Here is a 22,677-nt window from a genome sequence, read left to right on the forward strand (position 1 = left end):
TTTGTTTGACCCGCCGAGCACCCCACTATGCACTACATGCAGCACAATTGCATTAGAAGCCCTGATTGGCTGAAGTAATGAAGGATTTGCCCAATCAGGGCACAGAGCGCTGTCAGAGCCATGACTGGAGAAAGTAATGATGACTGTGCCCAATAATGGCTCATTGCTCATAGACCCATCCCACACTACAAAAGGTTCTTTCCCAGAGCAGTCATTTTCAGTGTAATTTTGGAGTGGAGCTGAATAGAACAGGGATCTGTTCATTGCTAATAGTGAGTTAGTGTGCTATTGTGATTCTATTGTCAGTGTAGAGTGTCAGTTTATTGTGAATATAATGATAGTGTAGTGTAAGTGTAGTGCAACCATTCATTTTTACTGTAGTGTCAGTTTCGTTTTTTAGAGCAGGTTACCTGCAGTATATTGAAGCGTGTCAGTGTAAAGTGTCAGGTCAGTTTTACTGCAGTAAAGTAGTGTGTCAGGGCAGTTTTACTGCATTATACTGAAGTGGATTAGTGCACTTTTACTGCAACATATTGAAGTGAGTTAGTGCACTTTTACTGTAGTATATTGAAGTGTGTTAGTGCACGTTTACTGCAGTATATTGAAGTGCGTCAGTGCATTTTTACTGAAGTATATTGAAGTGCATTAGTGCATGTTTACTGCAGTATATTGAAGTGTTAGTGCATGTTTACTGCAGTATATTGAAGTGTTAGTGCATGTTTACTGCAGTATATTGAAGTGCGTCAGTGCATGTTTACTGCGGTATATTGATGTGCATCAGTGCATGTTTCTCTTACGTCCTCCGACAGTCGCCGCCTCCTCTAAGTCATCACTGTTGGGTATTGACTTCCGCTCCGCAGGAGTAGCTAGGCATAAAGACTTAGTCAAAAGAACAAAGGCGTTTGCATATACACACCCATGGGGGCTGTCCCATCTGGTCAATACCCCCCTGCAGTGACCACTCCCAACTCAGTTTCTTTCTGCCTAGCGTCAGGAGTAGTTAGGATTCCCTGATCTGGGGCTACAGTCTCAGCCTAACTAATCTTTTATTTGATTTTCTTTGAAAATGTCAGTTTTTTTCTTACTTTACTAGCTGTTTATTTTGTCAGCTTTTAGTTTTTAGTCGGATATTCGGATGAAGGTGGATCATGCGGTGCTGGGATTCGGACTGACCGCCCTGGTTCTCCAGGGCAGAGGGTCAGATGGACCCCCAGCCCACCATCGAGCGTTCAGCCGTGATTCGTCCTGGCACTATGAACGACCCATCCCTGCTCGCAGCAGGGATGCAGCCGTGAGGTGGCTACCTCACAGGACACGTCTGCGATGCTGTAGTGTCATGTCCCTGGCTAACGGCACTCCCTGTCAGATGAGGACAGCGGCTTTCCGTTCTGAGAGGCTCCCCACGCCATCTGGTACAGGTAAGTACTTCTGTGTGGGGCCTCTGTCTGGGGTGGCAGTCCTGTGTTGCTGTGGTCCCCCATGTCTGTGCCTGTGTGACTCCCTGATGCGGTCCCTGCGGGGATCGCTTGTGCATGCGCTGTGGTGCTGTATGTTTTTGGGGGTCCCCTTCCCTGTGTCGCTTCGGTGCTTATTGGGGGTGCAGACTGTGTGTGTGGCGGCCGTAGCGGGGTAAAACCGTGCGGTTCACCATTTCTTCACTATGGGCAATACTACATGCTGTTTTGGCGCTGTCAGTTACCTTGGTGGAGGCCGAAGTGCTGAGAGGGCTTCCTTTGTAGCTCGGTGCAGATCACCCCTGGAGGTGGAACAGGAGATGATACGTCCCAAGGAGCACTGGATGCGGGTGGATTCCGTATGATGAATGGTATGGTGTGGACTCACAGCACCGTTTCCAGAGGATCTAAAGATGCTTGAAACAAGAGCCAAAAGGTTAATGCCAGGCCGAGGGTCATACACAGTGAATCAGTCCGAGAAAATGGAGGTACAGAGGGGTAAGACAAGGAGAAAGTCCGTGGAATCCAGGCCGAGGTAGGTACACAGAATATCCAGCAGAGGTATGGTTCAGGCAAAGAGTCGTCAGGCAAGCCGAGGTCAAACAAGGAGAAGTGCAGATGGGTCAAGGAGCAAGCCGGGTCAAAAGCAGGAACGCAGATAAACAAACAGGTCACAGGTACTAGAGCTGATGATAAACCAGCACTGAAGCACAGCCAGAGAGTGCTTTATATAGGGCCAGGGCTGGGGAGATGGGCGTGGTGACACACCTGATCTGCCTCCAGCGTTCTATTGTTGCTGAATGGTAATTCCTTTCCTGACAGTGCCCCCCCCCCCCCCCCGAGGGGCAGCCTCTGGATGCCCTACGACCACACTTTTCTGGAAACTTGTTGTGAAACTCTCTCAGGAGTTTAGGAGCATGTATGTTGCCTAATGGTTCCCAAGAATTGTCTTCCGGCGGGTATCCTTTCCATTTGATTAAATATTGAGTGCGATTGCCTTTCTGTCGACAATCTAGGATGGTCTCAACCTCGAATTCAGGCTCCCCTTCTACCGAAACTGGAGGAGGTGGTAACTCTTCTCTTCCAGGGTAGGGGCTTGGTATCGCCTGTTTAAGCAGCGAAGCATGAAACACCGGATGGATCTTAAGAGAGCCAGGCAGGATTAACTCAAAGGCTACAGGATTCACTATTCTTTTGTCCTCAAAAGGACCAATGAATCTGGGCCCCAACTTCTTGGACGGGCAAGGCAATCTTAGATTAATTGACGAAAGCCAAACCTTGTCTCCCACCTTGTATGCTGGGTTCTCCTTCCGTTTGAGATCACAGAACTTTTTATAGGCCTGTTGTGCCTTCAGAATATTGTCCCGTAACAACTGGAGATTAGCTGCAATGGCTGCTAGCCGATCATGGACTGCGGGAACCGTAATTTCCTGATCCATTTGGGCAAAAAGGAAGGATGGAAGCCATAATTAGCCCAAAATGGGGTTTGGCTGGTTGCGGAGTGCACAGATTTATTATAGGCGAACTCCGCGCATGGAAGCAGGGAGGTCCAGTTGTCCTGAGCACTGGTGCAGAAGCATCGGAGGTACTGTTCCAGGGTTTGATTTGTTTTTTCAGTCAGCCCGTTGCTTTGTGGATGATAAGCAGATGACAGGGACACTTCAACCGCCAAAGATTTACAGAGCTCCTTCCAGAAACTAGAGGTAAATTGAACGCCTCGATCCGAGACTATATTGTTCGGAAGTCCATGAAGCCTGACCACCTCTTTGATAAATGTATTGGCTGTCTCCAAGGCAGAAGGGGTACCCATCATTGGTAGGAAGTGAGCCATTTTAGAGAGTCGGTCTACGACCACTAAGATGGTAGTAAACCCTTCTGAGGGTGGAAGCTCGACTATGAAGTCCATAGATAGACCCTTCCAGGGTAGTTCCGGAATTGGCAATGGTCTTAACAGTCCCCATGACTTTACTTTTGCCCCCTTGTTGCGTTGACAGGTGATACAGGAATCTACATATGTTTTGCAGTCCTGGTGTAATTTAGGCCACCAAAAGTGGCGTTGAATTAGTTCGAAGGTCTTCCTTACCCCAAAATGCCCTGCAAGTTTGTGGTCATGGAAGGTCTTGAGGACCATCAATCTCACTTGTGTGGGAACAAAAATTTTCTCCTGAAACCAGAGGAACCCTTCCCGCTTATGTAGAGATTCGGCTTCTTGTCCTGTATAATGGGTAGAGGCTTGCTGAATTGAGGACCGTAAGTCCGTATGGATCAGAAAAAAGTTTTGAGCCGACAGGATGGTATTGGGCTCTGTTGTATCGGGAGTGTCTGGAAACATCCGGGATAGGGCATCTGCTTTTACATTCTTACACCCTGGCCTGTAGGTAATGTGGAAATTGAAGCGTGAGAAAAATAAGGCCCACCTAGCTTGCCGAGGTCTCAACCGTTTGGCGGCCCTCAGATATTCGAGATTCTTGTGGTCCGTGTATATCATAATAGGGTGCACTGCCCCTTCCAACAGGTACCTCCATTCCTCCAGGGCAGATTTAATGGCTAGAAGTTCTCGATCCCCCACATCATAATTCCTCTCAGGAGGTGACATCTTCCGAGAGAAAAATGCTACTGGGTGTAGTAAGGCCTTTGGGCCTTGTCGCTGGGACAGAATAGCCCCCGTGGCTACTTCTGAGGCATCTACCTTGAGAATGTAGGGTAAAGCTGGATCTGGATGTTGAAGAATCGGAGCGGTCACAAACAGGCTCTTTAATTTATCAAAGGCTAACTGGGCCTCTGGCGACCAGCGGAAACGGATCTGCTGGCGTGTTAGCTGGGTGATGGGTGTGACAATTGTTGAGAAGCCTTTTACAAATCTTCTGTAGAAGTTAGCGAAGCCCACAAATCGCTGAACTCCTTTCTTATCCGTGGGGGCTGGCCACTCCAAAATTGCCTTCACCTTCTGAGGATCCATCGAGACGCCCTCTGTTGAAATGATAAGCCCCAGAAACTGAATAGATCCTCTCTCAAATTCACACTTCTCCAGTTTCACGTAGAGTCCATGTTTCCTCAGGGTGGTTAGAACTTTTTTAACATGAATCCGATGAAGTTCTAGAGAGGGGGAGAAGATCAGGATGTCATCTAGGTAAACAATTAAGAAGTTATCCAGAAATTCACGGAAAATGTCATTTACCAGATGTTGGAAAGTGGCCGGGGCATTGCACAGCCCGAATGGCATGACCATATATTCATAGTGGCCAAAACGGGTTCTAAATGCAGTTTTCCACTCATCCCCCTCTCGGATGCGGATAAGATTGTATGCCCCTCGGAGGTCTAGTTTAGTAAAGACTCGAGCATTCCGGAAGCGCTGGAACAATTCTGGAATTAGCGGGAGAGGGTAGCGTTTTTTAATGGTAACTTTGTTGAGTTCCCGATAATCAACACAAGGTCTTAACGTACCGTCCTTCTTCTCTACAAAAAATATTCCAGCGCCAGCTGGGGAGGATGAGGGCCTGATGAACCCCTTTTTCAGATTCTCATCGACATAGGACCGGAGAGTTTCTAATTCCTTTTCAGATAGGGGGAAGATCCTTCCAAAAGGGATCTCTGCCCCTGGGAGAAGCTCAATGGGGCAGTCGTAGGGCCTGTGAGGGGGTAGAACATCAGCTTTCTTTTTGTCGAAAACATCCTTAAAGTCCCGGTAAGCTGCAGGAATGTCTTCGGAGGAATCTGAGGCCGGCTGGACAGCTAGGCAAGTGGCAGGAGCTTGGGATTCGGAAGGGAAGCAATGATCCAGGCAGTATTTGGATGAGAAAGAAATCCTCTTCTTAATCCAATCAATCTGTGGATTGTGGGCTTGGAGCCATGGTAGGCCTAGGATGACCGGGAATAAGGGAGAGGACAGGACATCAAAGCGGAGGAGCTCTTGATGACCCGAGTCCGTGGTAGTAAGGACCGGATAGGTCTCCCTGGTCACGGGTCCGGAACTAGGCAGGGATCCGTCGGCCAGGAAAACTTGAAGCTGTTGCTCCTTGGCTTGCAGGGGTACCCCTAGCTTCGCAGCTAGTGTACAATCCAGGAAGCAACTGCAAGCTCCGGAATCAATAATTGCCGTGAGCTGGATCCTCTCTTCTGCTACCTGTAGGGAGACAGGAAGGATAAGGTGAGCAGGGGATGGCTCAGAGACCTGACAGTTCGGGACAGACCACGAACAGCACTTACTAGGCCTCACAGGGCAATTGCGGAGGAAGTGGCCGGAAGCTCCGCAGTATAGACAGAGGTTTGCCTGGCGACGGCGTTGTCTCTCTTCGGGGGTCAGGGAGGAACGAATGAGCCCAATTTGCATAGGTTCCCCGTCTGCCGGGGCATTGACAGCTGGTCCTGGTAGAGGAGAGGCCATAAATGGGACCTTTGGCATGACCCACGTGGCTTGAGACCCTTGAAGGCGTTCTGAGCGTCGCTCCCGCAGACGCCTATACATTTGGATGGCAAGAGCGATTAGATCCTCTAAGGATGCAGGTGTTTCTACCCGAGCCAGCTCGTCTTTTAAAGCTTCCGAGAGGCCATGACGGTACTGGTATTTCAATGCTGCCTCGTTCCAGTACGTGTCGGCTGCCCATCTACGGAAGTCTACCGTATAGTCCTCGGCCGGGCGTTTGTTTTGCTGGAGGGCATGCAGGGCCGATTCTGCCGTGACCGTACGCTGGGGATCCTCGTATAATTGGGCCATAGCCTCAAAGAAAGAGTTTGTGGAATTCAGGATTGGACTCTTCTGTTCCAAGAGATTGTGTGCCCAAGTTTGAGGTTCTTCGGCCAGTAGGGAAATTATGAATCCCACCTTGACGGACTCAGAGGAAAAGGTCCTAGGTTGAAGGGCTATGTATAATAAACAAGCATTCTTGAAGGCCCTGAATTTCCTACGCTCCCCACGGAAGCGTTCCAGCGTGGGCACCCGTGGTTCCGGGGGCGGAGCTGAAGCCGAATGGCCAGAGCTAGCTTGGTCCGGTTGGGCCAGAGCCTGCAGCGAGCTAGTGGATGGCTGATTCGGATCAGGTGGAGGAGAAGGGCCGGTCATGTTGAGTACTCGACCCTCTAGCTGGAAGTACCCATCTTGTAGCCTTTGCACAGCTTGGGTCAGGGCTGAAACCTGCTGGCATAGGGCCTCGAGCTGGGAAGCACCTCTGTCGGCCTCTGACATGGCTGGTTTATGCTGTCAGTTACCTTGGTGGAGGCCGAAGTGCTGAGAGGGCTTCCTTTGCAGCTCGGTGCGGATCACCCCTGGAGGTGGAACAGGAGATGATACGTCCCCAGGAGCACTGGATGCGGGTGGATTCCGTATGATGAATGGTATGGTGTGGACTCACAGGACCGTTTCCAGAGGATCTAAAGATGCTTGAAACAAGAGACAAAAGGTTAATGCCAGGCCGAGGGTCATACACAGTGAATCAGTCCGAGGAAATGGAGGTACAGAGGGGTAAGACAAGGAGAGAGTCCGTGGAATCCAGGCCGAGGTAGGTACACAGAATATCCAGCAGAGGTATGGTTCAGGCAAAGAGTCGTCAGGCAAGCCGAGGTCAAACAAGGAGAAGTGCAGATGGGTCAAGGAGCAAGCCGGGTCAAAAGCAGGAATGCAGATAAACAAACAGGTCACAGGTACTAGAGCTGATGATAAACCAGCACTGAAGCACAGCCAGAGAGTGCTTTATATAGGGCCAGGGCTGGGGAGATGGGCGTGGTGACACACCTGATCTGCCTCCAGCGTTCTATTTTTGCTGAACGGTAATTCCTTTCCTGACAGGCGCCATCCGCCGCCATTTTGCGGTAGCAGAACGATCTTTCTGACCGTATGTCCGGTGGCCATTTTGCCGGAGCCTTCCATTCAGTCCTATGGGGCAGCCATCTTCCCTGAGTCATGCAGCTTATAGTTCAGCCCACTCGGACAGCACTTCCTTTTCCTCTGAAGCAGGACATCGGTGGTAACACTCTGCGGGGCTCTGCAGACTATCTCTCTCAATTACCTTCTGTATTGTCATTTCTGGCTCAGTTTTTTCTTCTCCTGTTTGGGGGTCTTTGTCACTGTAGCTGTAGCGGTGGGCTGCGCACTCCGCAGCGGTCTTAAAGGGACAGTACCAAATTTATTGCACTGTTGTTTTTTCGTCTGGAGCAATGGATTCTCAGGACAGCAAATTCCCCCCAGCTCTGGTGGGGGACCCCAGTTCTCCTGTGGCCCCTCTGAGACCTGATTTGGCCGCTGTAGTGGTGACCTTGGTGTCCAATATGGAAATACTGATTGCTGAACGTGCTGCTAAAAAGAGGCCCAGATTGTCTTTCTCTTCTGATTCAGATGGTGATATGGCTGCTGCAGCGAGCGTGCCCTTTTCAGGGTCCCGCTCATCCTTGGACCCGCTGGGGTCTGAGGGGGAGGCTGAGATGGAGGGGGTTGATACTTCCTCCCCGGGGTCGCCTGAAGAGCGCGCGACCATGGATGAATTGATTGTTTCTGTAAAGGAAACACTACATTTGGAGAATGAGCCCAGTCCTCCGGGCATTGTGTCCTTGTTTGGGACACACAGGACCCGCAAGACGGCACAGGTTTTTCCCTGTCCCGCTGAGTTTCATTACACTGTTAATGAACTATGGCGCACTTTAAAACGTCCATTTCTGGTACCTAGTCGGTTCAAATTGCTTTATCCTTTTGCGCCGGCTACGGAATCACGATGGTGTGTGCCTCTGCAGGTGGATCACACTGTGGCAGTCTTAAACAAGGCTACCTTGGTTCCTTCAGAGGATACCCCGGTTTTTCGGGATCCCACGGACCGGCGGTTGGAGTCCCTGGCACGCCATTCCTATAAGGTGGCGGGCTCGTTGCTCAAACCCATTTTCACGTCCGTTTTGGTGGCCCAGGCGGTGGCTGATTGGACTAAGGTGCTTAGGAGCAACCTCGTGTCTGATGCTGTTCCACCTGCCCGGCTGGATATGGTGGATCAAATTCACCAAGGAATCATGTATTTGTGTGATGCGGCCTTAAATGAGGCCCCTTTGGCAGCACGCCTGTCTAGTGTCTCTGTACTTAACCATTGACTAATCTGGCTGAAGAGCTGGTCGGCTGACTAGTCCTCGCGGAAAACAGTTGCTGATTTTCCCTATGCTGGTTCTCGCCTTTTTGGCGAGGCGTTGGATACCCTGGTGAAAGGCGTCACAGGGGGTAAGAGCACTATGCTGCCCCAGAACCCAAAGAACAAGTCCTTTCGTGGCAAGCGGGGTTCGGCGTCTCGATCCAATCAGGGGTCCTTTCGTGCCTTTCGGAACCAATCGAAGGGCAAGCCCTTCAAGGGCCAGGGTAACCAGAAGAAGCCCTGGGCGGCAAGCAGAAGTCGGGCAATGCCGGCTCGGCAGGTCAGTCCGCCTCCGCCTGAAGGGGCGCCCTCACCCAATTCCGGGGTGGGGGGACGTTTGCGCGGTTTCCTTGGCTGCTCCGGGTTTCGGACAGGTGGGTTCAGGAAATCGTTCGATCAGGATACAAGATCGAATTCCTATCCCGGCCGGGGAACAGATTTTTTGCCTCAAATCTTCATTTGCCTCCTGGGCGTCTGCAGGATCTGCACCAAGCAGTGCGGGACCTTCTTGCTCAGGGGGTGATTGTCCCGGTGCCTCATCGGGACAGGTTTCGAGGATTTTATTCAAATCTGTTCACTGTGCCCAGGAAGGAGGGCAAAGTACGTCCAATTCTGGACCTGAAAGCGCTGAACCGCTTCGTGCGAGTTTGAAAGTTTTCGAATGGAGTCTCTCCGTTCGGTGGTGGCCTCCCTGAGTCCCGGAGAATTCCTGGCCTCGATAGATCTGAAGGATGGGTATCTGCACATCCCCATTTTCGAGGGTCACCAGAGGTACCTTCGGTTTGCTATCGCGGAGGACCACTATCAGTCTGTGGCGTTACCTTTCGGTCTCGCTTCGGGTCCAAGGGTTTTTACCAAGGTGCTGGCGCCGGTTCTGGGCCTGTTGAGGGCACAGGGCATTGCGGTCTTGGGGTACCTAGACGATCTTCTTCTGAGATCGAGTGTCAGCCAAGACCTTCTGCGCGATCTGTCCACCACGGTGCAGACGCTGCAAGAGTTCGGTTGGACTATCAACGTTCAGAAGTCGACATTGTCTCCATCGGTTCTTCTTCCCTATCTGGGAATGATCCTGGACTCTCAAGGTCAGGTCCCTCAGGGACAATCCGTCCTCGTCACTCAGGACCTGTATGCGAGGCCTGGGGTTTATGGTTTCGGCCTTCAAGGCGATACCCTTTGCTCAGTTTCACACGCGGGCTCTCCAAGCGGAGATCCTTGCCAGGTGGGACAGGCTACCTCATTCCCTGGATCTGAGTGTCTCATTAAATCGTCAGACAAGATTGGCTCTTCTGTGGTGGCTCCAGTCCCCGACGGTGTCGGAGGGCAAGTCCTTCCGTCCGTTTTTGTGGACGGTGATTACCACGGATGCCAGCCTGTTGGGCTGTGGTGGAGTCCTGGGCAACCTGCCTGCCCAGGGCACTTGGTCGGAGGAGAAGTCCTCCCTTCCGATAAATGTGCTGGAATTGAGAGCGATAAAGCTCTGTCTCTTCCAATGGTCGGACCGTCTTCGGGGCCGTCCTGTTCGGGTACAGACAGACAATGCTACCGCGGTGGCTTACATCAACCACCAAGGGGGCACCAGGAGTGCCCGGGCGGGGAGGTGACCGACATTTTGTGTTGGGCCGAGACTCATGTCCCGGCGATTTCAGCAGTTCACATTACGGGTGTGGAGAATTGGCAGGTCGAATATCTGAGCCGCCAGACCCTGGACCAGGGGGAATGGTCCCTACACCCGGAGGTCTTCCAAATGCTGTGTGCGAAGTGGGGATCCCTGGATGTGGATCTGTTCGCATCTCGTCTAAACCACAAGGTGGAAAGGTTCGTGGCAAGAACGCGCGATCCTCTGGCAGACGCCTCGGATGCGTTGGTGGCCCCTTGGCATCAGTATCATCTGATGTATGCCTTTCCTCCGATTCAGTTGGTGTCCAGGTTCTTTCGCAGGTTAGCCTCGGAACCGCACCTGGTGATTCTGGTGGCGCCGGACTGGCCACGCCGGTCCTGGTACGCCGACGTTGTTCACCTGGCAGTGGCGGCTGCCAATGCGGGAAGATCTCCTGTCTCAGGGTCCGATTTTCCATCCTGCTTTACAGTCGCTGGCTTTAACAGCCTGGCTGTTGAGACCCAGGTCCTGAGGGACAGGGGTCTCTCCCCTGAGGTCATCCCTACCCTTGTCAAGGCTAGGAAGACCTCCTCTGGTAAAATCTTTTACCGTACCTGGAAGGACTATTTCGCCTGGTGTGAGTCCAGGGGGTTCTCCCCTCGCTCGTACTCGGTGTCGAGGGTGTTGGCCTTCCTCCATTCTGGGGTGGACCAGCGCCTGGCGCTGGCCACGATAAAGGGCCAGGTGTCCGCACTGGCTATTCTTTTCCAATGCCCTGTGGCGTCTCATTCCCTGGTTCGCACCTTCATTCAAGGTGTGCGACATTTGGCTCCTCCCAGGAAGGAGCCCTTACCTCCATGGGACTTGAACTTGGTTCTGTCCGTGTTACAGCGTGCTCCCTTTGAAAACATAAGGGAGATATCGTTACCTCTGCTGTCTAAGAAGGTTGCCTTTTTGGTGGCGATCACTTCGGCTCGCAGGGTATCAGAACTGGCGGCGTTATCTTGCCAGGATAAGGTGGTTTTGCGTCTGCATCCCTCCTTCCTTCCTAAGGTGGTCTCTGAGTTTCACATTAATGAGGACATTGTCCTGCCTTAGCTTTGTACGAAGCCTAAGCATCCTAAGGAGGTGGCTCTGCATTCCCTGGATGTTGTCAGGGCGATCAGGGTTTACCTGTCGTCTACGTAATCCTTTCGGAAGACGGATTCCCTCTTTGTCCTTCCTGAGGGACCTCGGAAGGGCATGGCTGCGTCTGCAGCGACTTTTGCCAAATGGATCAGACAGACCATTGAACAGGCTTATGCTTTGAAGGAACGGGTTCCACCCTTCCCTGTTAAGGCGCACTCTACCAGATCTGTGAGTGCGTCCTGGGCCTATTGGCATCGGGCCTCGGTGGCCCAGGTGTGCAAGGCTGCGACTTGGTCGTCGGTGCACACTTTTTCCAAATTCTACAAAGTAGATGTTCTGGCGTCAGCTGATGCCTCCTTTGGCCGCAAGATTCTCAGTGCGGCAGTGCCATGAAGGACCCTTGTTTTTTTCTGGGTCCCTGGCTGTTGGTGTTTGCTTTCCTGGGCTGTTGCTCCTGTTAAGCATTGTTTTCTGTTGCCCAGCAGGTTCTCTTACTGTGCATGTAAGATTCCTTTCTCTGATGTGGGTACTGCGTTGCCTTTTCTGCGGTTGCGTCTCCCACCCCTCATGTCTATACAGCTTTGGGACATCCCAACAGTGATGACTTAGAGGAGGCGGCGACTGTCGGAGGACGTAAGAGAAAACTGAATTGTTGTAAAATCTTACCTGTAAAATTCCTTTCTCTGAGTCCTCCGACAGTCGCCGCCCCCGCCCCTCTTTTGGGGTTGTGTTTCTTATTACCTACTGCTATGCTACCAAACTGAGTTGGGAGTGGTCACTGCAGGGGGGTATTGACCAGATGGGACAGCCCCCATGGGTGTGTATATGCAAACGCCTTTGTTCTTTTGACTAAGTCTTTATGCCTATCTACTCCTGCGGAGCGGAAGTCAATACCCAACAGTGATGACTTAGAGGAGGCGGCGACTGTCGGAGGACTCAGAGAAAGGAATTTTACAGGTAAGATTTTACAAAAATTCTGTTTTTCTGCAGTATATTGAAGTGCATTAGTGCATGTTTACTGCAGTATATTGAAGTATATTAGTGCAGTTTTACCACAGTATATTGAAGTTCATTGGTGCACTTTTATGGCAGTATAGTGAAGTGTATTAGTGCTCTTTACTACAGTATATTGAAGTGTGTCAGGGTACTTTTATGGCAGTATATTGAAGTGCGTTAATGCACTTTTACTGCAGTAGATTGAATTCCATTAGTGCACTTTTACTGCAGTATATTCTAGTGTGTCAGTGGAGAGTGTCTGTGTAGCGAGTACTCAATTTAAAGTTCACCAAACACCACTTTCCATTGATTAAAGTGCATCCAAGCACACATTTCCCCGTCTCTATGACATTTTGGTAATCGGCTCCACCATCATGTCTGGGAGGCCAGCATGTAGAGGTAGACGTTACCATGGCACTGTGAGGGGGCCGGCAGCACCTTTGTCCACAGACAAAGGTGGACGTGGTCTGTACTCAGGCAGGGCACTATTTCTTTTTAGTGATATTGCCCGTGCTATCCAACCACAGCATGCAGAGGAGGTGGTGGCCTGGCTTACAAAACCATTCTCATCCTCCTCATCATCTATCACCAAAGCAGAGACTAGTGCGCAGTCCATCGCAGCTGCCAGAGCAGCTTATTCTGCCTCCTTGTCCACAGCTTCTCCTGCCATAGCCACCGCATCATGCATGAATGAGTCAGCTGAGTTAGATGGACACAGCGTCAGCCACTTGCTCCTTGATGTTGCACAGGCATTACTTGATTCCGATGTTGGTTCTGACTCTGAGGTTGGGGAAGAAAGGAACATGAGCTTACAGAGAGGGGAGAACACTGGTAAACAACAAATTGGCAGTCATGTTCCCAGAGCCGCAGCGTATTGCCAAGTTGGTCCAGTGATGATGAGGATGGAGGGGATGATGATGATAAGGTCACTGACGTGACTTGGGTGCCAGATAGAGCAGAGGAGTAAAGTGAGGGTGAGACACAACCCCGACAAGGCAGCCATAATGGAAGAGTAGAGAGCAGCCATCCTATTCCATCACATTGTGGAGCTGCTATCTCCCGGCCCACTTCCCACAGCTCAGCTGTCTGGTCTTTTTTAGCACATGTGCAGCCGATCGCACTGCTGCAATTTGCAAACTTTGACTCAAGCAGATCAAGCGTGGCTTGAAAAAACACCAGCCAATTGGGAACCACATGCTTGACAAGGCATTTAACTTCCCACCACTCAGCCTGTTGGCAAGAGTACCTAAAAGCTACACAAAAGGGATGCTATTCTGCTCCTCCTCACTCCTCACCTTTCAGGTCTACCCCCGCTATATTTCATGACCTCTCAGCAGCCTCCACTGACAGGGATGATGGTATAGTGAAGGTTGTCACAGATTCTTGATTCTTGCAGCATGTCTGCCAGCAGCACACCACCAGCTGTAGACTATAGCAGGCAAATTTTTCTACCCCAGCTGCTGCAGGAAAAAAAAAAAATACAGTCACTGCCACCCACATGCCCAGCGTCTAAAGTCAAGTTTGTCAAAGCTGTTGGCTTTTACAACTCCTACCTTTCCATCTGGTGGATTCTGTCCCCTTCCCTGAATTTTCAGAATGTGCTGTACCACAATGGCAGGTTCCTGGTCGCTATTTCTTTTCACGTAAGACCATTCAAGCTCTGTACCATCACACAGAAAACAATGTTGTGGCATAGTTGTGCAAGGCAATCAGCCTCAAGGTCCATGTTACTGCTGACATGTGGTCCAGCAAGCATGGTCAGGGACTATAACTTTAGTTCACAGCACACTGAGTAACTCTGCTTGCAACTTGGAAGGATGCAGGATAAGGCTCAGTGTCGCAGCTTGTTTTGCTGCCACATCTCCATACTGCTGGTGGTGATGATGCGAGATTTGTCAGTTCCACCCCTTCCTCCTCCTCCTCCATGCCCTCCCCTGCTGAATTGTCCTATGAACCACCAGTACCCCCTAATCATTCAAGAACTATTCAATGAGTCAGGCTAAAAGATGCCATGCAGTCCTTCAGATGGTCTGTCTATGGAACAGGAGCCACACCAGTCTGGCTGGAGCAAGGAATGGTGGTGTGCGATAATGGTACTAACCTCCTGTCCGCCTTTAGACAGGGAAAGTTGGCACATGTGCTATGCCTGGCACATCTCCTCAGTTTGGTGGTTCAGCGTTTCTTAAACAGATACCCAGGGTTAAAAGATCTGCTAAAGCAGGCCAGAAGAATATGTAGCCATTTCAGACGGTCATACATCAGCCAGTGCTCTGTTAGCTGAAATTCAGCGGGAATTCCACCTATCCATAAACCGCATGATTTGTGATATGTCTTCTAGGTGGAACTCAACTTTGACAATGCTGCAATGGCTTCACATGCAGCAGAGGGCTGTCAATGAGTACCTGTGTATGGCACAACAACAGGCTCAGGCTGGCTTGGCTTTTTTCCCCACACCAATGACTGCTGATAAAGGATGCATGCACTGTACTGTCACCCTTTGCAGTGGGAGGAAGAGGATAACTTCCATTCCTCTCAAGGTCCACTTTATGCAAGCACCGTTCTTGCGACACCACAGAATACACAAGAGGAGAGGGGGGAGGAGGATTCTGGCAGTTTTGGAGGCATTGAAGCAGAGGCAGACATACATAAAACCTTAAGAGATGGTTTTCTGTCCCCCGAACCCTTGGGTGTAGTACGTGGCTGGGTGGAGGCAATTCCAGATACTGTAATTCTCAGTGACCTGGAGGACTCTGCTTCTCATGCCTTCGTAAACTTGCGGTACATGGACTCTCTCATTCTTCAAAGCCTGCGAGCAGACTCAAGAATTTGTGGCATCAAGGAGAAGGATCACTATTGGTTGGCAACCCTCTTTGACCATCATTACAGGGGGAATGTCTCGAAAATCATCCCATCCTCACAGAGGGAGCAGATATTTATCAAAATTAATCAGTCCTGGATAAGCAGCAGCTATAAAACCCCTGATGCCGATGTCGCAGCGTGTTTTCTGGATCTGGAATCTCTGAAAGACTGTCTGCGCTTCCTAGCTTTAAGGGTGTTGATTTATCTTAAAGACATTTTTTGGTATAGGTTTCATGGGCACAATTAACACCCAAGGACCAATTTTTCCACACCTTTTTTACTGGTGCCTAACTGCCTATCATTTAAATTTTTTAGAGCAAGGCCAATTCTTGCTTTCATCAAGAATATCTCTATAGGGTTATGGTGTGAAGGCACACCAACACCAAAAGCCCAAATTTTCTGCAATTGTTACTTCTATCCAAAGTCTGCGAAACAGACACCAGAATTTATCCCAAAAAATCTCTAATGTTGTTCTTAGTGCACTGAATTGTGGCCTCATCATACAGACTAGCTCCCCAATCCGTTGTTTATAAAATAAAGAAAGCTTGCAGGGAAAAAGTCTTTGCCTTTTGTTTGCCTTTATAACTGTCATTTTTGCTGCAGGAGGTTTTATACACGGTACAAATGCACCACTTTACAGGCAGACTAGGGGGAACCCCAGGCACTATATTTAAAGACATTTTTCATTTTTATTGTTCATTTTAAGCATCAGTAAATCACTGCTCACTTAAAAACTATGTTTTTTACAAACTTTTTTTCATTGATACATGTCCCCCAGGGCAGTACCTGAACCCCCCATACCCTTTGTATACCCTATAACTTGCATCTAAGCCCTCAAAACGGGCACTTTTGATTTTTTCAGTTCGGGTCCCATAGACCCTTTAACCGGGGGTTTCGGTATTCGACTCCGAACTTTCGAGTTGTTCAAGAGTTCTGGAGCGAACCAATCCGGGGGTTGTTATGCCCATCTCTAATAGGCAATATGGTATAATCAGTTCTACAGCTTCATATTTTTCCTGCCTCCTTGTTGCATTTGAGCTCTACCTTTAGATGATAGTTATCACAGTTTTACACGTGGACTCAGTTGGTCTTGGCACTGTGACTTATGTCTCCTAAAGTGGACCCATTTCCTGTATTTATATAGCTACTGATGACATTTTACTTGATTCTGCCTGTTATGCATTTGCCCTGCTGCACTGCTATCAGATTCATCCATATACAACTCAAGTGTTATTAGGTCACTGCTTGTCTCTTCGTCCCTGTTCCTTCACCAAGGACTTCTGGCTCGCGTTGCCCAGAAGCTGTTTAGCAAGGTATGACGGCGTCCGCACTGGAACTGACATCAGGGCCGTTGCAGGCGCATTGATTCCTGGGAGCGATGACGTTCAGCTCCCAGGAATCATTGCAAGCCAGGAAGTGACGAGTCGCCGTGGCCGCCGAGGGGAGGAAGTAAGGTAAGTATATATTCTTCTAAACCGGGTAAGTAAAAAAAAAAAAAAAATTGCGATTATCCATTTGTTTTTCAGGTGACCCGGAGCGAGAAGATGGAGGTAAGTTTAATTTTAGGGTGGAACTACGCTTTAATTTGTTATCTGGTGCAGAAAGTCATCAAATTCAAGCGCAGCTTGTTTTTTTTTTTTTTTACGCTTGCTACCCTGTGCAATTAGTTTGCCACTAATATAAATCGTATGAGTTTCCAATATAATTAGAAGAATTAATACTATCAGCATCATTATTAAAATAATGTTTCTAAATCCTCTCAAACAGTAGCTATAAAGGGCTTGTCAAATAGTACTGAATGGGGTGGAGGAGAGGATGCAGCTAGAACACGCTGCACTGAATTGTATGTAATATTGTGGCATGCATTAAAATAGTACCAATAGTTAGTACACAGCAGCGAACTAAAGAGTTTAAAATCACTGCACAAATATCGGGCTAACAGTAGCGAAGGAAAAAAATGTCCCTGCTTCAATGGTGTTTCTAAAAGAAAAAAATATCTCAGCATATGTGGTGTCACTGGAAGGTAAAAAAATTCCCTGTGTCTGTAGAGTTACAGGAAGAAAACAATGTTCTTGCATTGATGGTTTTACTATAAAAGGAAAAAGTTTCTCTATGCTAGTGGTATCAGTGGAAGGAAAACATATCCCTGCATCAGTGGTGTGATTTGAAGGATAATTGTCCCTGCATTGATGGTGTTACTGGGAGGAAAAAAAGATCTCAGCATCAGTGGTGTCCCTAAAAGAAAAAAAAGTCCCTTCATCTGTGTTCACGCTTGAAGGAAAATTGTCCCTGAGTTGGTAGCGTCACTGGAAGAAAAAAATGTTCATGTGTGGTGACATCACTTGAAGGAAAAAGATGTCTGAGCATTTGTGGTGTTATTGATAGTGATGGACGAACATTGGCCGGGGCGGTTCGCGAATATCAGCCACAAATTTTCTCAAAAGTCCACGAACCGCGAGTTCGCGGCGGGCCCCATTGATTTTAATGGGAGGCGAACTTTAAAAACCTTTAGGTCATATTTGCAGCCACAAAAGATGTACTAGCTGTGAACAAATAGCCCCAGCACATGAAAAATGTCATAACAGAAGTATTGCAATTGGAAAAGTTGCCCTAAAATTTTTTATTTTATTTTTTTTACAGCAAAAAAATGTTTTTTTTTTTTTCATAAATCAGCCAGAACTGACAGCAGCCGGTAAATACATGTCTAATACACATGGGGTCCATTAACACATCTGTAAAATGGGTCCGCATCCATTCCACAATTTGGCGGAACCTTTACAGACCCATTGATTTTCAATTCCAGTCTGAAAAATTAGGCATTCACAGGATAAAGAAGTAAGTGTCGGCCATTCCAGGCCCCAAAAATTAGCCCACATGCATTTACCTGACAGCAAACAACGTAGTATTCTGTGGCTTAAGGTTCATTAGGCATTCACAGGATACAGAAGTAAGTGTCGCCCAGTATTGGCCCCAAAAATTAACCCACATCGATCTACCTGACAGCTAAAAATGTAGTATTCTGTGGCTAAAGGTACATTAGGCATTCACAGGATAAAGAAGTAAGTGTCGGCCAGTATAGGCCCCAAAAATTAGCCCACATGGGTTTACCTGACAGCTAAGAACATAGTATTTGGTGGCTGGAGGTACATTACGCATTTACAGGATACAGAAGTAAGTGTCGGCCTGTATAGGCCCCAAAAATTAGCCCACATAAAGGGGCACTCCGATGGGGACACACTGGATATAAAGGGGCACTCTGATGGGACACACTGTCAGCCTGTGTCCCCCCTCATCCAGCCTGTGTCCCCCCTCATCCAGTCTGTATTCTCCCGTCATTCAGCCCATGTCACTGCTGTCATGCAGCCCGTGTCCCCCGCCGTCATTCAGCCTGTGTCCGTGTCCCCATCAGAGTCCTCCTTTACATCCAGTGTGTCCCTGTCAGAGTCCCTCCTTTACATCCATGTTCCCATCAGAGTGCTCCTTTACATCCAGTGTGTCCCCGTCAGAGTGCCCCTTTACATCCAGTGTGTCCCCATCAGAGTGCCCTTATATGTGTCCCGCTCAGAGTTCCCCTTTATTATTCCCATCAGAGTGCCCCTTTAATATTGCAGTCAGAGTGCCCCTTTAATGTTGTGGTCAGAGTGCCCCTTTAATATTGCGGTCAGAGTTCCCCTTTATTATTCCTGTCAGAGTGCCCCTTTAATATTGCAGTCAGAGTTCACCTTTAATATTGCGGTCAGAGTGCCCCTTTATTATTCCCGTCAGAGTGCCCCTTTAATATTGCAGTCAGAGTGCCCCTTTAATGTTGTGGTCAGAGTGCCCCTTTAATATTCCCGTCAGAGTGCCCCTTTAATATTGCGGTCAGAGTTTACCTTTAATATTGCGATCAGAGTGCCCTTTATTATTCCCATCAGAGTTCCACTTTAATATTGCGATCAGAGTGCCCCTTTATTATTCCCGTCAGAGTGCCCCTTTAATATTGCGGTCAGAGTTCCCCTTTAATATTGCGGTCAAAGTGCCCCTTTATTATTCCCGTCACAGTGCCCCTTTAATATTGTGGTCAGAGTGCCCCTTTAATATTGCAGTCAGAGTTCCCCTTTATTATTCCCGTCAGAGTGCCCCTTTAATATTCCCGTCAGAGTGCCCCTTTAATATTGCGGTCAGAGTTCCCCTTTAATATTGCGGTCAGAGTGCCCCTTTAATATTGCGGTCAGAGTGCCCCTTTATTATTCCCATCAGCGATGAGTGCCCCTTTAATATTGCGGTCAGAGTGCCCCTTTATTATTCCCATCAGCGATTGGTGTTGCAGCAACACCCAGTCACCACACCTGTCACAATGCTGCACAGTGCACAATAATACTACTAATCCACTATAATATGCTTTCTACAAAGTATATTATACTGTGGATTACCCCCCTATATAGTTCACTGCACAGCAATACCAAAAAAATTGCAGCCCTTTAAATGACTTGTGGACATTAACAGAGCGATTTGTGTCACTGCAGATGCCGATTTCTAACTGCCCCTAAAGCACAGACTGGATACCTGACCCTATACTGAAGAGAGACTGGACCTATACCGAAATACCAGCCCTGAAAAGGACTTTTGTGGACATTAACAGAGCGATTTGTGTGACTGCTGCCGATCTCTAACTGCCCCTAAAGCACCCACTGGATACCTGCCCCTAACCTGAAAAGATACTAGTAGACCTATACCGAAATACCAGCCTTGAAAAGGACTTTTGTGGATCTTCACAGAGCTATTTGTGTCTGGCAATCTCTCCCTCATGAACACAGGCAACCTCTCCCTACGCTGACAAAATGCGGAATGTGAAATGGCCGACAGCTCAGGTCTATTTATAGGGTAGGGGGCATGTCCATGTGGTGAAATGTTTCAATTGGCTGTCCCGTTCCACCTGACGGCTGTGTCATGGGTAAAAGTTCTTCTGAATGAAAAAGAAAATGGCGTCGCGGACATATTCGCGAACATCGGAAAAAGTCTGACTTTTTGCGAATTTGCGAACAAGCAAAATTTGCCGCGAACCGACCGCCGGGCGAACCGCAAGGCCATCTCTAGTTATTGGAATGAAAACATTTTTCAGTGTCAGTGGTGTCACTGGAAGTATAAAGATCCCTGTGTCTGTGCCATCACTGGAAGGAAAAGTGTCCCTGCCTTAGTTGTGTTGTATAGTGGAATAATGGTGCTACATCAGTGTCAGTGGAAGGAGAAACACTTGCATCAGTAGTATCAGTCTGGGGAAAACTACTTTGCCGTCTATGTCAGTGGGGTGAACAAGGGAAGGAGAGTGTAGCTCTGTCGGGTGCATGGAACTTAAAGGATCTGGGAGGGGATCTGGGGGAGGAAGTTGGCTGGTGGGCTCTAAAGGAGAGAGGAGGCTAAGGGGCTCTTGGGGGATTCTGAGCAAGAGAGGAGAGGCCTAGGGCTGAGTTATCCCCCATCATCTGTGTACCCACTCAGTTCTGTCCTCCTTCTTAGCATGTGCCTCCTGGGCATGAAGACAGCTTCTTCTTCTTCCCATATGCCCTTTCTGCCTCTCTCTTGTTCCAGCTCTGCATATAATATTTTCTATTAACAACAAAAGAATATTGCTCTTGTGATATATGGAACAAAAAAAAAGTTGCGCCACTCATGTGAGGTATTTATCACAAGGAAAATTCTGGCGCACAGGAATTTATTTACTTATTATCACAACTTTTTTGGACTTTTTACTTATGTTATGAATTTTGACACTTGGACTCACTGTTTTACTATTTTATTATTTCCAATATAATATTTTCTATTTGGATTATCCAATTTCCAAACATCTATCAACTGTGCTTTAGAAAAAAATAGTTTGAAAATTGTAAGCATTGGGCAGAGCTTGATATCGCCAACAAGAATAATCAGGCCTGTCTTAAACTCCCTAAGGCCTCATGTACACTGTTGCTCCTAAACGTGAATTTAAGAGCTTTTGGCGTTTTTTTTGCCAAAGCCCCTGAACATAACTGCATATAAGCCTACTGTATGTGTCCAAGTACACATAGGCTTTGATCAGAGTTTAGAGGCAGTTAAATGTCCCTCTCCTGAACAAAGAAGAATCGCTTTCAGGAGAGGAACGATGTGGCAAAAAATGAAAACGTGGCAAAATCATGACGGCAATGCGGTCCTGCTTTTTTTGCTGTGTTTAGCATTTTTCTGGTGCCAGGAGAGTTACATTTAGGGGTGGCCAGTGTACATGTAGCCTAAGTTTTCAGATGGATACCTGGTTAGTATTTAGAGCATAAATATTAGCTATAGTAGCATCTCTATTCCATAATGAGCCCCCAAGCATCAGATATCTGCCATTATTGTCAGATTGCATAGAATCTATGATAAATGGTACATTCTCATGGAAACTAGGTGGAAAGTAATTTTTAAAATTAGTTCCTTAGTCTGGGACCTTTTCTTCTAATAATACTTTTGAGCTAAGACAAACCTAAAATTAATTGAAAATTACATTAAAGGAGATGTACAGCCAAAGTTTGTTTGGCTGTACACCCCCTATGGATCGTTTTGCTCCTGTGACCCGTTTTCAGCAGAGAACGGACTGAAGTCTGCTCTCTGCTGACATCACAGATGTCTGTCCAGGCACCACCTCATCACCACCACAGAGTCGGGATCCTACACCCGGCGCAGCCTCTCAGTGAGCTGCTGAGAGCCTGAGCCGACCGCTCCTCGCTCTTCCACAGCCCAGCGCTCCAATGAGCGAGCATCCACCTAGGTAAGTATAAATAGGGGAAAAACACAAACCCTGTTGTTTTTTTTTTTTTGGGGGGGGGGTTCCAATTATGCCTTCTAGTGAGTGAAAATGTGTCCTACATTTCTTGTTGCTCTGCAGTACGGCTGTAATTTACTCTTTCAGTCACACACAAGATCTCATTTTAACACCCTGATGTTTGATTGTTCCTATGCTGAAAATACCTGTATGCTGATTGCAATAACGCAAATCATTAAACTGAGTGGGTGGCTATTTGCCATCCCTGTCTGCCATTTTGGTCTACAATGATAATTCTGTTGTTCTCTTCCAGGGGGTCGAGATGAAGAGGACAGCAACTTCCTGAGCTTGTTCCTCCTGGTTAATGCTCAAGCAAATTTCCACAAGGAGATCATGTACTTGACTCTCTGCTCACCTTCAGTATGAAGAAAAAAAAACATCCAAATTTGGTCATATGTTGGAATGATATTACATGTCATATCTTATTACATATGTTGTATGTAAAACGTTATGTTATGTTATTTATTTGTGAAAATGTTGTTTAGAGTACAATTGAAATATCTCCCTTTCAACTGTTTTTTACATAAATTATTTAAGCACTGTAAAAAAATACTCATGTTATTATTATTATTATTTTCCATATTACAGCAGTTCTAGTTAGATATCAATAAGCTTTTTTGTTAGTAAGTAATAGAAGATTACGCACAGCTACTTTGATAAAAGTGGTATTTTATTTCATAGAAGGTTGTTTTGAAACAGCAGAAGTATGTGGTGTTGTCTCATTTGTTT

General features: G+C 47.9%; 1 protein-coding gene across 1 annotated transcript in view; it reads left to right on the top strand.

The window, feature by feature from the left end:
- Positions 1 to 22,314, top strand: part of FBXO47 (F-box protein 47) — a gene marked incomplete at both ends in the record, with an annotated part of 584,326 nt that extends 562,012 nt beyond the window's left edge. Inside the window, one exon of the mRNA XM_082272782.1 lies at positions 22,202 to 22,314. Coding sequence (XP_082128908.1) covers positions 22,202 to 22,314 — 113 coding nt within the window. The remainder of the gene's footprint in view (positions 1 to 22,201) is intronic.
- Positions 22,315 to 22,677: the final 363 nt, after the last annotated feature.

Source organism: Pelophylax lessonae, assembly GCF_965119305.1.
Source record: "Pelophylax lessonae genome assembly, chromosome: 11".
Classification (NCBI taxonomy): domain Eukaryota; kingdom Metazoa; phylum Chordata; class Amphibia; order Anura; family Ranidae; genus Pelophylax; species Pelophylax lessonae.